The sequence below is a fragment of the Podarcis gaigeae genome (assembly GCF_964106915.1).
Source record: "Podarcis gaigeae genome assembly, chromosome: 6".
Taxonomy (NCBI): domain Eukaryota; kingdom Metazoa; phylum Chordata; class Lepidosauria; order Squamata; family Lacertidae; genus Podarcis; species Podarcis gaigeae.
In genome coordinates this window covers 39,122,214-39,134,764 of record NC_139682.1, presented here as the reverse complement: position 1 = coordinate 39,134,764, position 12,551 = coordinate 39,122,214, and the positions used below count along the sequence as shown (strand labels likewise).

General features: G+C 39.8%; 1 protein-coding gene across 6 annotated transcripts in view; it reads left to right on the top strand.

Annotated features, from left to right (window-relative positions):
* The window catches only part of LOC310847624 (zona pellucida sperm-binding protein 3 receptor-like), a 29,066-nt gene that overhangs the window by 3,523 nt on the left and 12,992 nt on the right, over nucleotides 1–12,551 (top strand). The window contains exons 2-7 of one of the 6 annotated variants that reach the window (XM_083745614.1): nucleotides 232–332; nucleotides 4,808–5,002; nucleotides 6,997–7,179; nucleotides 7,590–7,781; nucleotides 9,590–9,781; nucleotides 12,092–12,118. In XM_083745614.1, the coding sequence (XP_083601740.1) occupies nucleotides 314–332; nucleotides 4,808–5,002; nucleotides 6,997–7,179; nucleotides 7,590–7,781; nucleotides 9,590–9,781; nucleotides 12,092–12,118 (808 nt within the window). In that variant the 5' untranslated portion in view covers nucleotides 232–313. The other 5 variants (XM_083745612.1, XM_083745616.1, XM_083745617.1 and 2 more) reach the window with 5 other exon arrangements.

Here is a 12,551-nt window from a genome sequence, read left to right as displayed (position 1 = left end):
ACTAGATAGACTGTAATCTATAGTGAAATGAAATTGTGTTCAGTTTCAACCCATTTTATACATAAGAACAAAGTATTTGCCTTGCTGCATTGGCCATCATTGCCTTTTATAGAAGTGAGTTTTATAGTTAAACTGTGTGCTGTGTGGATATGTAATATAGCTGCTAGGCAGAGAACAAGACCAGGGAAAAAAACTGAGCAGGAGAAACTGCAGCTGACTAATCTGCTTCAGGTGTGGACTTTCCTGAATAATATAAGCAGCAGTAGCAACAAATGGCTGGTTCCCTACCCCTGAGAACTTGCAAAATTTGATAATGATGAAGACAACAAAAGGTAAAAACGGATGAGTGTGAGTAATGTGCTGTGTGTTGGCAAGTAGATGAGTGTGAGGTTTATGAGTAATGATTAGTTTGTATTTCAGGATATATTTCAACTCTAACTTAATCATGATAAATTACAGCAAAGTAATAAAAAATGTTTTTATTGTTTTTTAAATACAGTAGTTTTTTAAAGATAGTTCTGACTTAGGCTTGGGCAAATTTAAATGCAACTATCCCAGCTAAATAAAGTACAATTTGGCAGTTTTAGAACAAGGATTATACTTGCACACTCCCTATTCACTTCAATTTTCTTTTATTGTATGCTGTTTTTTGTGCTAAGGCCATGTTTTGTAAAAGCCCGTTTCCTGTTACATCTAAACTAGGAATCAGAAGCATACTAGATTGAAAGTAGATTGCAACAGACTACAACCAATTAATGGCCATTGCATCAAAGATATGTGCAGGCAGTATTCAGTCTACATGAGATGTTCACAATATTGTCATGGATTCTGTAAAGAACCACACATCTCTCTCTATAGGTACTTGCTCCTCTGTAGCAGAATAGTACAACTGTGTATGTTCCCTTCAGACTGTCTTTGTTACTTCTGCTGTTCCTTAGAGAACAGCTGCAATGAAGTAAAGAAACCACTCTCAAGCCCATTAATCTCTACCCATCCCCTCCTACCTTCTCTTCCTTCCTGGAAAAATACAATTTTCTTCTATGTTGCTTCCTTTACAGTTCTTATGGGATCTTAAAACATCCCATATGCTGGTAGCACATGCTCTCTGCCTTTTGCTTTTATTTGGCACCTCCATTTTACATGTTAGATGAATAAAAGTAATAGTGTTCACAGGCAGTGGAGTGGTGGGACAATCCTAATAGTTGTGCATGGGTGGCTGTGGTGTAGTATGTTCATGTTATATAATATATAACGTGGTGTAGTATGTTCATGTTATATAATATGTAACAACTCTGGATTACAAAATAAACTAGTATAAAAATGCTTTAAATAAATAAAGCTACACTGAAGGATTGTTCTAAATTATTCATAAGCCTCTCGCAATATTTCTAGTATCCTTTTCCCTTTATAGACATAGCATTTAATAATTGGTTAAAAATACTTGTAAAACAATCTGTTTTACTGAAAATCAGTAAAACTTCACTCTTCAAGGATGGATAGAACTAAAATTAGAACAGATTAAAGTTTCAATGTGTCAGCTAGAAGGTACAAGGTAGCAGATTTCTACAAGGAAGGTGGTCCTTTACACAGGGACATGAACAACCGTGAATGATCAGCTACTTTGTCCGCAATAGCTACTGCAGCTGTCGCGGGCCTGGAGAGGCAGGGGACGTAACAAGGAAGTGCCAGCTCCAAAGGAGCTATTAAATAGGTCGTATGGGAGCCACCTGTTAGTCTCTTTCAGGTGATGTTAACGCGCGGGGTGGATGCGACCCGTAGAAACGTAGAGCGCGCGCGCGTCTCGCCACCACCGCACAGCTCCTTCCGAACGTTCTCCCCAACCCTCGCATGCGCAGTTGGCTCGTCGCCGTCTTCTAAGGCCAGCGCTATGCAACGGCCGTCGTGGGGGATTCTGCGGGCTCTCTGGTTAACGGGGATATCGATACTACTGCTCCCTCAGTGGTCCCTGCCTCAGGATAGCGTGCGTGAGTACAAGGGAGGACAGAGCCTCTAGGGGCCGCTGAGCCTCCCTTTGCCCCTTTCGCTCGCCTTCCCGCCGTCTCCTCTCGTGCTGCCTGAGGCTTCACGAAGCGCGGCGCGATGGGCGGGTCTTTCCAGGCGCCTGAGGTAAACGCGGGTGTCTCTTTCCCCGCCTACCGCCAGGTGGCGCCGAGGTGTCCTTCCTTGCTCAGCTGCGAGGCCCCGCCCCCCATTCCGCTGAAAGCGGAACAAATTGGGCTCCACATCCTCAGGCGACTGGCTCTGCCAGGCTGCCATTCTGCCCAGCCAGCTGCGTTTACTCCGGAGTAAGCGCGCATGGGGAAGATATTGAGTTATAGTTTGGTTGCCTGGGGGCGGGGAGAGTGTTTTGGCATGTAAAAAGACTGCATTGGTGGGGTGTTGTTTTTTTTAATGCAGTGTTTGGTACCCACTAATAGCTGCCAGCTGTGCAATTTACAAAACGTGTAGTTAGACTGTTGTGGAAATATAAAGTATTGTGGACTAGAGGGTAGGTATTTCATCATATTATTTACTTAAACAGGTTTCTCTGTGTTTTAGCAACTACAACAATCCCCAAAGAACCTAGAATATGCGCTTTGAAATAGATACTTAACCTTGGCTCATTTTGTGTTCATGCTCAATTATTCCATATTTTCATACCAGTTTGTCACTGGCATATTGCCACAAGCTATGAATGCAATAAGTTATCAGAGACAATGTCTGGCAAATCACCCAATTCACATGCCTCTTGTCAGTGAGGAAATTGATAAATTTGCTGAACCTTAATTCTTGGCAGAATTTGAGTTTCAACAGATATCAATTGAAGTCTCCCATGACTACTGTGTATCTCCTTTTTGAATATTTTGTAATCTGCTCTAGGAAGGCATCATTCCAAGTCTTCAGTCTGGCTTGGCAATTTATAGCAGACACTCACAGTAAGGTCCCTGATTATTATTATTTATCCATATACTCAATCTGCCTTCCATGCCCATGGATATTATTAGGATATGTTACAAAGGCAGGGATCTTATGGCTCAAATACTTCCTACTCCTTCCTCTCAAGTTTCCTTTTCCAGATTGCAATTCCCTTTCCCTGATAACATGCAAAGTACCTGCACCCACGAGCCTCTTTCCCCAGTTTACGCTGCAGCAGCTGTGGCGTGCAAAGCCAAATGTGCTTGAGCTGCCTGAGCCAAAACAACAAATAAATAAATAAATAAATACCCCCCCCCCTCAAAAATGGACATTTCCTTTAAAATATAAAAATCCCCTCAGGTGGGCATGTTGGCCCCCCAAAAGAGAACATGTCCAGGATTTCCCAGACGTATGACAACCCTATGGCATAGGAGCTTGTATGCCTGGCACACTTTTATACCTGCTTCCTGATGAATTAGCTCTAGTCTCCACATGGGAGACTCTGCAAAGGTAATAAAATCAGGGTACAGTGGTACCTCGGGATGCGAATGGGATCCGTTTCGGAGCCCCATTCAGATCCTGAACTCAACGTAAGACGTGTCTGCAAGTGCGCAAGTCGCGTTTTGCCGCTTCCGTGCATGGACATGACGTCATTTTGAGTGTCTGCAGATGCGCGAGTGGCGAAACCTGTAAGTAACGTGCTCCGTTACTTCCGGGTTGCCGCAGGGCGCAACTCGAATGCGCTCAACCTGAAGCACATTCAACCCATTGACTGTATTGTGAATTTCCAGAGCTGAGACAAAATGACCATCCAGTTCATAGGTAGCCAGGACCAGATTTCAGTTATTTATGGGGGGGTTTGGGGGGCTGGTTGGGGTTGGGAACAAAGCGTTTTGGATGAGATGTACTTACCATGGCAGTAGTAGAGGCTTCCTTCTCTCTTTTTTTACCCCTTTTGACTTTAACACTTATGAAATGTTGCCTGTTGTGGCAGCATCTTTTTGTTAACCATTTAAAAATGCTGCCTGTTGTGAGGGAGCAACCAGAACAGAGTTCTGTCTGCTGTATCCCAACTACCCTACCCTCCAAATGCTTCAGCAAGCACCATTTCTTTCTATATAAAAATGAGGTTTAAAAATGGCACTGAAGCTGGGGAAGATTTTTGAAGGGAAATAACTAATGTTCTCTGTAGCTGCACAGGAATTGGAGAGCATTCCTCCAGGCAGTCATTCTCCTCCTAGACGGCACTGTGACAATGTTACACAGTGCTACAACTTGCATCATCTTGCATCTTTTTTGGAGGAGAATACTGTAATGGCCAGTAGAAAGCCTCTCCAAGAAAGAGTGCCTTTACAGAGAGGCAAGAGTGCTTTTAAAATGGGATGGAGGCATTAAAAGGTAAAAACTCCCTCCCTGAAACAGGGATAGTTGTTTCCATTTGGGGACTGAACTACTGTTCCCTGAACTAGTTTTGCTCAGCCCTAAAAGCATCATTTTCGACCTTTCCAGAAGATTCTATCTCTGTGGGTAAATTCCCATATGTATGACTCTGCAAATAACTATTTAAAGAGAAATAATTATTGGTTTCCCCCAATTTTGGTCTAATATTACAATTTTGCCGCCATTATACAAAATAAAATAGAAATTTACTTGTCATCTGGGCAGCGCAGGACCTGTATACACACTGCCCTGGGGAGGTCACTTCAGTGTTGTTAACACACTAGTTTGACTTTGCCCTTGGAGGCACACTCCATTGTCTCTCAAGATAGATGGATGTCAAACGACAATATGCTTAAATAAATTTTAATATTTTAAAGCATCAAGAATTGAATAACCTAATATAATACTATTATAGCATTATGAATATGAACTTTTTCTGATATGTTTCTAGGTTTCTTCTGTACAGCTCCTCCAAACATTTCTAATGGATCTCACAATGGGACTGGAGCCGCTTTTTATGTTCTTAGAACAGTTATAACATACACTTGCCGTGATAATTTCTCTCTTATCGGAGCACACTCTATTTCCTGTGGCATGGATGGTGATACTAAAGGAGTGTGGAAGGGAAAGCCCCCAAAATGCAAAGGTTGCATTTTCTTTTACTCTTCATTCATGATATATTATGATTCATAATATATTAAAAGGGAACTTTTTTCTAGATAGCTGTATCCCTCCCTTTATTTGGCTTTGAATTGATATTAAGCTTCATTGTTCATGTTCAGAATCCCTAAGTTGTTTAATGATAATTTATGTGTGGAGTGATTGACAGAGGTACTTTTGTTCTCCTTTTATGTTTGTGCTCTATCTCAGTAAACATTGCATTTCACTTTTGTGCTATACAGAAATGAATGGGGAAGCCCCAATGTTTACAGGCAGTGAGGCTATATACCACACTCCGAGTTCATGGATGTAGCCAGGATTTTTGTTGGTGGGGAGGGAGAGAACATCAGTTTGCTAAGTATTTTCATTGATTTTTATTTATTATGGAGAGCAGCTTATCTTAGTGGTCCTGATTTTGGTTAACGTGCATTAGCAGATTATTAGCTCTACAGGCCGTTCCTTCTCTGCTACTTTTCAGAGAGAATGATGTTTTATTTCTAGGTTCCAATTTCAAACCAACCCATCCCTTTCCACTTCCAGCATTACCCCCTCCACCAAGGTGATGCCCTGGACTGGAAAATAAATTTAGCTTCCCTTTTGCACTGTTAAATCCAATGCCACTTAGCTCACCATGTTAATCAAAACACTGACTAAACCCCACCACTCAGGAATCTAGAGGGGGTCAGGGCACACAGAAACTTTGTGGAGTCAGGGTACCCACAGTGACAGTTTTACATGTCACCCTAACCTCTGCTGAATGCGTGCAAGATTCTAGGGTTTGGGGCACTTGACCACAGTTTGTGTTCCTTCAGAATGAGGCACAGCAGAGACTTTATTTTACACATATTTACCACCTGGGTTTTGATGGAGAGAGAGTTCACAACATTTAAATCTCAAGAGGGGCTTGCCCTTTCCAGCTGCACAGCATTGGATTCAGTGCCATCCCCATGTGTCTCTGTAAAAACCTGGTCCAGCCAGCCTGCATGGCTGCACAAACCAGACCACTATCAGCCTTTTGTTTCTTCAAGATGCACTCCCAGCAAGCCATTGCCAGGCTGGTCTCATGAGGAAGCTAGCCAGTATTATTTCCTAGCTTTGGCTAAATTAATGAATTTATGAGTTTGCTCAAATCACAACCCTTCACTGACTCACTTATCAGGTTATACACACAAAGGGGGCTGGAGATAGATTGGATGCACGATCATGGCATAGGGAGTGGGGTTCACACTTTGTTTCCTTATATGGCTTCTATTTGCATTGGGAGAGAAGTTCATTTTTTAAAAATCATGACTAAAGCTGTGAATAAAGCCATTTCTCTGCAAAATCTAAACATTTGGGAGATCCATTCATCATGCTTTGTGGTCTAATGGTCAGTGGATGGATTGGCCTTCCATAGTATCTGTTTAGCATTTCTGTACTGGATCTGTCACCATATGTTTATTAGCACTTGGAGCTAATAAATTGTTAACCTTGGAGAGGTTTCTAGAAGATTCCACCTGTGATCTCCTTAATGGATTATTTCCTATATATATTCAGGTAGGTAGCCATGTTGGTCTCTGACACAGTCAAAATAATATGTTTTTTAATTGTCCATTAGCACCTTAGAGACCAACTAAGTTTGTTCTGGGTATAAGCTTTCGTGCACATGTTCCTATATATATATATGTACTGTAATTGTTTGGAATACCAATTTAAACATTACAGATCAGCAATTCTAATACAAGTGACACCACGTTTTAGTTTTATTTATTTTAAATATCTAGGGCAGTTGGTAACAGCTTTTGTAGAGAACGTGTGACATAGGGCACAGAGTAACATATAGCCAGACAGTGAGTATCAGGTTTTTTGTTGTTTTTTTAGAAAACTAACTTTTTAATAAGGCTTCAGCAGAATATAATGACATTTGAGAAAATGTAAATAAACTATATGCAATGTTCTATTTCTTAGTTTTTGTTTTTTAATATTCCTGTCTGCTTATAGTGGTGAAATGTAAAGATCCAGTAGTTGAACATGGATTAATATTAAGCGGATTTGGACATTCGTATACATATGGCAACACTATTATATTTGAATGCAAAACTGGATATTTTCTGATGGGAAATTATTTAATTAAATGCGGAGCGAACAGTAGCTGGTATCCTGCGCTGCCTTCATGTAAAGAAAGTAAGAATATCAAAGCATTCAAATAGCAATTATGCTTCCTCAGTCAGTGATAAAAGATGGTTTACTAAATGTGGACTTTATAAATTCAACATCACTTTATATAAATTCACTTTATAAATTCAACATCAGAAGGGACATCTCCCAAATTCTCTCCTACTTTTATCCTGTTGAATAGCATTAACAAAGTATGTGTGACTGTTGAATGGTTAAAAGAATATTTGACATCCTGGCAGAATGCACTTTGAGGAATGTGTGTTTATAAAGGGCCAGTTCTTCTTTCAGTTTCCCGCTTGTAAGTTCTCATCTTTAATTAGCTAGAACAAGTTTGTTTGTTTACATTTATATTTCATCTTCCCTCATGGAACACAATGTTTATTTTTACAATTTTTGTGGGGACTTTTTTGTTGCAGTTGATCCAGGTTTATGCGGTGCCCCATTAATTCCAAGTGGGACTGTGCGTCCATTGCAACATCAGTATAAGATTGGAACAAGTGTTGTTGTAACCTGTAATAAGCAGTATTCTTTTCCTGATGAAACCATGGAGATGAATGTAGCATGCCAAGGCTACAATTCCTGGCATCCTCCTGTGCAAGCATGTTTCTGTAGGTATAAATATAGCTTTGGGGTATTCAGTGAATTCTGTGTTTATTTACCACAAAATTAATACCTCATCATAGGGCTACTACTTTAATACCTCCCTATGTTTGTGCTCACATATAATGCAAGAGGAGCTACACTGATTAATTGCTAGCTGGATTCAAACGGCATTGCTTTGCCTTACGTTCAAAGGATAGTCTAGGGGAAAAGTAGAACTAATCAGAACAATTGTTTAAAGTGGTATGGTGTCTGCCTACTTTCAAGGAAATGTATTGCATGGGATTAAAGCAGAGAGTTGCATCCTTTCCTTTTGAATTAACTAATCTGGGAGTATACGCAGCACAACATTGCTCAAAAACAGTCAGTTGGGATTGTTATTTTGCTCATTATTGTATGTACTACAATTCCAGAAACTGAAAGAATGGGAGAGACATCAAATCGGATGAGTATATAAAAAGAAATAGAACTCAATGAACTTTGTTACTGACAACTTGATGGTAGAGGAAGGATGATGGCTAATTTTGAGCCATAAAACCTTACATAGCTCAGAACCTCAATACCTTAGGGGCTTTTGTCACCTCATATGAACTTTCATGGACTCTGTAGTTATAATCAGACTCCTCAGTGTACCCACCTCTGGGGGAGGTGTGGGAGGTGGCAATACAAATATGGGCTTTTTAAGTGGTCACTCCTCCTTTGTGGAATTGTGGCACTAATGTTTATCCAGGCTGTTAGTTAAATGGAATCATGCTGCAGGGATCAAGACCATATTTGGCCTGATTGTAGTTGTAATTTTTAGTTGGCTGTGGTAGGTTTTATGATTTTTACAATATTTTTTATCACTTTTTAGATCAAATCTGGCTTTTTGTATTTTCTTGCTGTATTTGTTTTTAAAAGTGAATCTTGAATCTGCTTTGAGACATTGTGGAAAGTGCCAAATAATATATATATATATATATATATATATATATATATATATATATATATATGATTTTTGTATACAAACCAAGAATTAAGAATTTACAACACTATACAGATGAAACTCGAAAAATTAGAATATCGTGGAAAAGTTCATTTATTTCAGTAATCCAGCTTAATAGGTGAAACTTGAAAAATTAGAATATCATGGAAAAGTTCATTTATTTCAGTAATTCAGCTTAAAAGGTGAAACTATGAGATAGACTCATGACATGCAAAGAGAAATATGTAAAGCCTTTATTTGCTATAATTGTGATCATTATGGTGTACAGCTGATGAAAACCCCAAATTAACAATCTCAGAAAATTAGAATATTAAATGAAATAAGCAAAACAAGGATTGCAAATAGAGCAATATTGGACCACTGAGAAGTAGAAGCATGCATATCTCTCTTTGCATGTCATGAGTCTATCTCATATATTAGTTTCACCTTTTAAGTTGAATTGCTGAAATAAACGAACTTTTCCACGATATTCTAATTTTTTTAGTTTCACCTGTACATTGCAATGTTTTCTTAATGTTTTGGTGACAAATGCTTTTCATGTTGCAAATTAAATTGTGCCTTTTTTACGAAGTCAGACTATAGGGCCATTTAAGTCAGTATTACCCATACTGACATGCAGCAGCTCTCCAGTATTTTGGGCAGGGGACATTCCCAGCCCTAGATAGCATAGATTAAACATGGGATCTTTTGCATACAAAGTAAGTGTGCTACCACTGAGCTACAGCCCTTCCAACCACAACAACACTTTGTTAAGCTAAAATATGAAATATTTGGAAAATAATGTGTGCTTTAGTGTTGCTTTGTTTTGTTTATAATAGTTTGTGTTTTCAGTTAGAACTTCACCAGACATTTATTACCTGTCTATCCGTAATGCAAGAATAATCCGGGGGAAGAAAACCAGCTATGAGCCTGGAGATACAGTTACTATTCGATGTTCTGCTGGCTATACATTAGCAGGGCCATCTGAGATTCGCTACATTGGTGGGAAGCAATGGTCACCTAAACTTCCATCTTGTTACCTGAGTACGTATGAAGTTGTAGATATATAGCAACACTTATCTGACACTGCTGTCACTTTTCAGGTGTCACTCTTGCTTTTCCTCATACAAGAGATTTTCTTTCTATTACTAGCTTGAGTTTGATGCATATGAGCAGTTCACCTGGCAGTAGGCCACTGGGAGCACCCTCTGTAATAAGAGTCCCTGTGAGTGAGCTAGGAAAGAGGATAGGTGGCTAGGGAACCTGTTCCTGACACCAGTGGATAATCTAAATCGGGAATAGGGCTTCCATGTGTTACTGGACTACTACAACTCGTAACAAATCCTAACAAACTTTGAAGGTCCATAGGTTCCTCATTCCTGATCTGAAGTAAATTTCCATTCTACCAACTCTTTAAGAAGTGTAATATTTAAAACCAGTTAGAAGCAAATAGTATTCTCCTACCTTTCATTGTATAAGCCACATTGAAAAAGAAACTAGACTATTATAAACAGAAATGAATGGCCAGATGGGGAAGGAACTACTACATTCATGAGCATACACTGTCATAAACCTAGTTTGTGTTTCATTTTGTGGATAAAATTGCTATTGTACTTGGATGTCAGAGTTTGATAAGAAGGATGGATGGATTTGCAATGATATCTAGTCATGTATTCCAACCTTAAGATGTAGAGAAGCTTCTTGGAGGCTTGAGACTTACCACCTGTTCACTGGATCCTAGGTTCTTTTTGGATATTAAGGACTGAGGTGACCATGTAGATCTTTGGAGTAATGAATTGGACCAGGGTGGAGAGCCTTTAGCTTGCTGGCCAAACTTGGTCCACCAGGGTTCCAAATTTGGTCTGCAGCAGCATCCCCCCCCCCCACAATAAGAAAATATGTCCACCCATCTCACCCTTTACATTGTATGTGATGTCAGTTTTGAGGCAGGTACTTAAAGTCAGTTCCCAGTTGTTCCTTTACTTGAGTAAGATGTGGTCTCACCACCCACCTTGCTCAAGGAGGAGAAAGTGTTCTTTCAGCAAGCATCAAACAGAGACTAAGACATGTATAGCAGCAGCAGCAGCATCAGCCCCATTGCTAGCCCTGTCTCACTGGAAGGTGCCTTTTCAATTAAAGGCCCCCAGCCTGTTCCATCAGTCTTCTACTCCAGTGGAGCAGGGGAGACCCTGGTCTCAACCGGGGCCTCTGTGATGGAGTCCTTAGAGTCTGAAGATGGCAACACTGTATCCTCAAATTGGAGCGGCACTGGCACAACAGAGGTATCTCATGGAAGTGTTTCTAGGATTGGTCCCGCAGGTCTTTCCCCTTCTGCTTCAGAGTTCTTACCCTCATCCATTGAAGACAAGGAATCCAGCTCCAGGGTTGTGACATAGTTTTGCCTGGTGTACTAGTTACTTACCTTCCTGGAAAAAATAGCTCTGGCCATGGTGACACATACCTTGGTCACTTACAGGTGTAGGGCTGCCCTTGAAAAGTTTTTGGAAACTGCAGCTGCTGCAAAACATAGTTGGCAGGTATGTGCTTTTAGACCATAGTATGCTGGTTTTACATCAGTTGCAATGATTTCAGATTTGTTTCCATACTCAACTTATGGTGCTGGTTTTACCTTTATAGCTCTAAAGTGTTTTGAGACTAAAATAACTGAAAGACAGCCTCCTCCAATACAAACCTGAATATAGGTTACATCTTTGGAGTCCTCTTGCCCCACCACTTAGAGTTTCTCTGTGGCAACACCCCATCTCTGAAATTCCCTCCTGAAATATGAGTGGCATCCCTGATAGACTTCAAGTGCGAATTAAACACATTTAATTCTCCTTGCCTTCAGTGGTAACTAATTAAGATAGTTGTAATCTCCTGGTTCTGCTTTTATCCTTTGCTGTTAATACTATTGAAATGTTCTTATAGTGATTGTACATTGTTTTGACTTACAGAAATATTTTTACAATGCTTTAAAAGGTGGAATAGATACCTTTGAAACCATGTAATTGGTGCCACTTGGTGCTTTCCTTGTGGGGCTAATAACTGAGCTAGTAATTTTCATCAGGACAGTACCAGAGGGGGAAAGGATTACACCCCACACAAGTGGACAAAAAAATACCCCCATGCCTCCTTTTTAAGAACAATACCCAATAACGTGACACATTTAGCATTACATCTACTCTGGCCCTGAAATACGTCCACCAGCTGTAGTTTGAAATTCATAGTCATTGGCAGTGCTTCAGCTAAAATTTATTTCTGATGTGGCTGTCAGTGCGAATTAGCATTTCTTTTAATTAGTATTAAAGTTTTGTGAGAAGCTCACTTATCAGAATCATTTCCCCTCTCTTCTAGGTTTTGTCTTCGTACTGCTTATAGCTGGTATGTAATTTATTGAAACTGAATAAGAAATACCTGAAAATGCATTTTCAAATTTCTTAAGCAAGGACTAGAGTTTTGCAGAGTCTACACACTTTTACAATAGGAAAGCTGAGCACTATTCAACAGATGTTAAGCATTTTTAACTTTCACATTTCAACTACTGTTTACTTTGTCTAGAGGAACAAATGCAAACAGGCACTGGCATTTTTTTCCTGATGAGGAAAAGAGCAAATAGTTGCTAAGGCAGCAATATGGGGTGTAGTAGAAATGAACTTGAGGTGAAGGTGTGATGGAGGTTCCATCATTCCAATAAAGTTCTGCCATAGAATTGGTTTAATTTAATCTGTCAATTCAGCATAAAATCCAAACCATGGCCATTAGAATAACGCAATAAAACCATAACCTCTTACTTAAAAAATGGTCTGCATCAGAA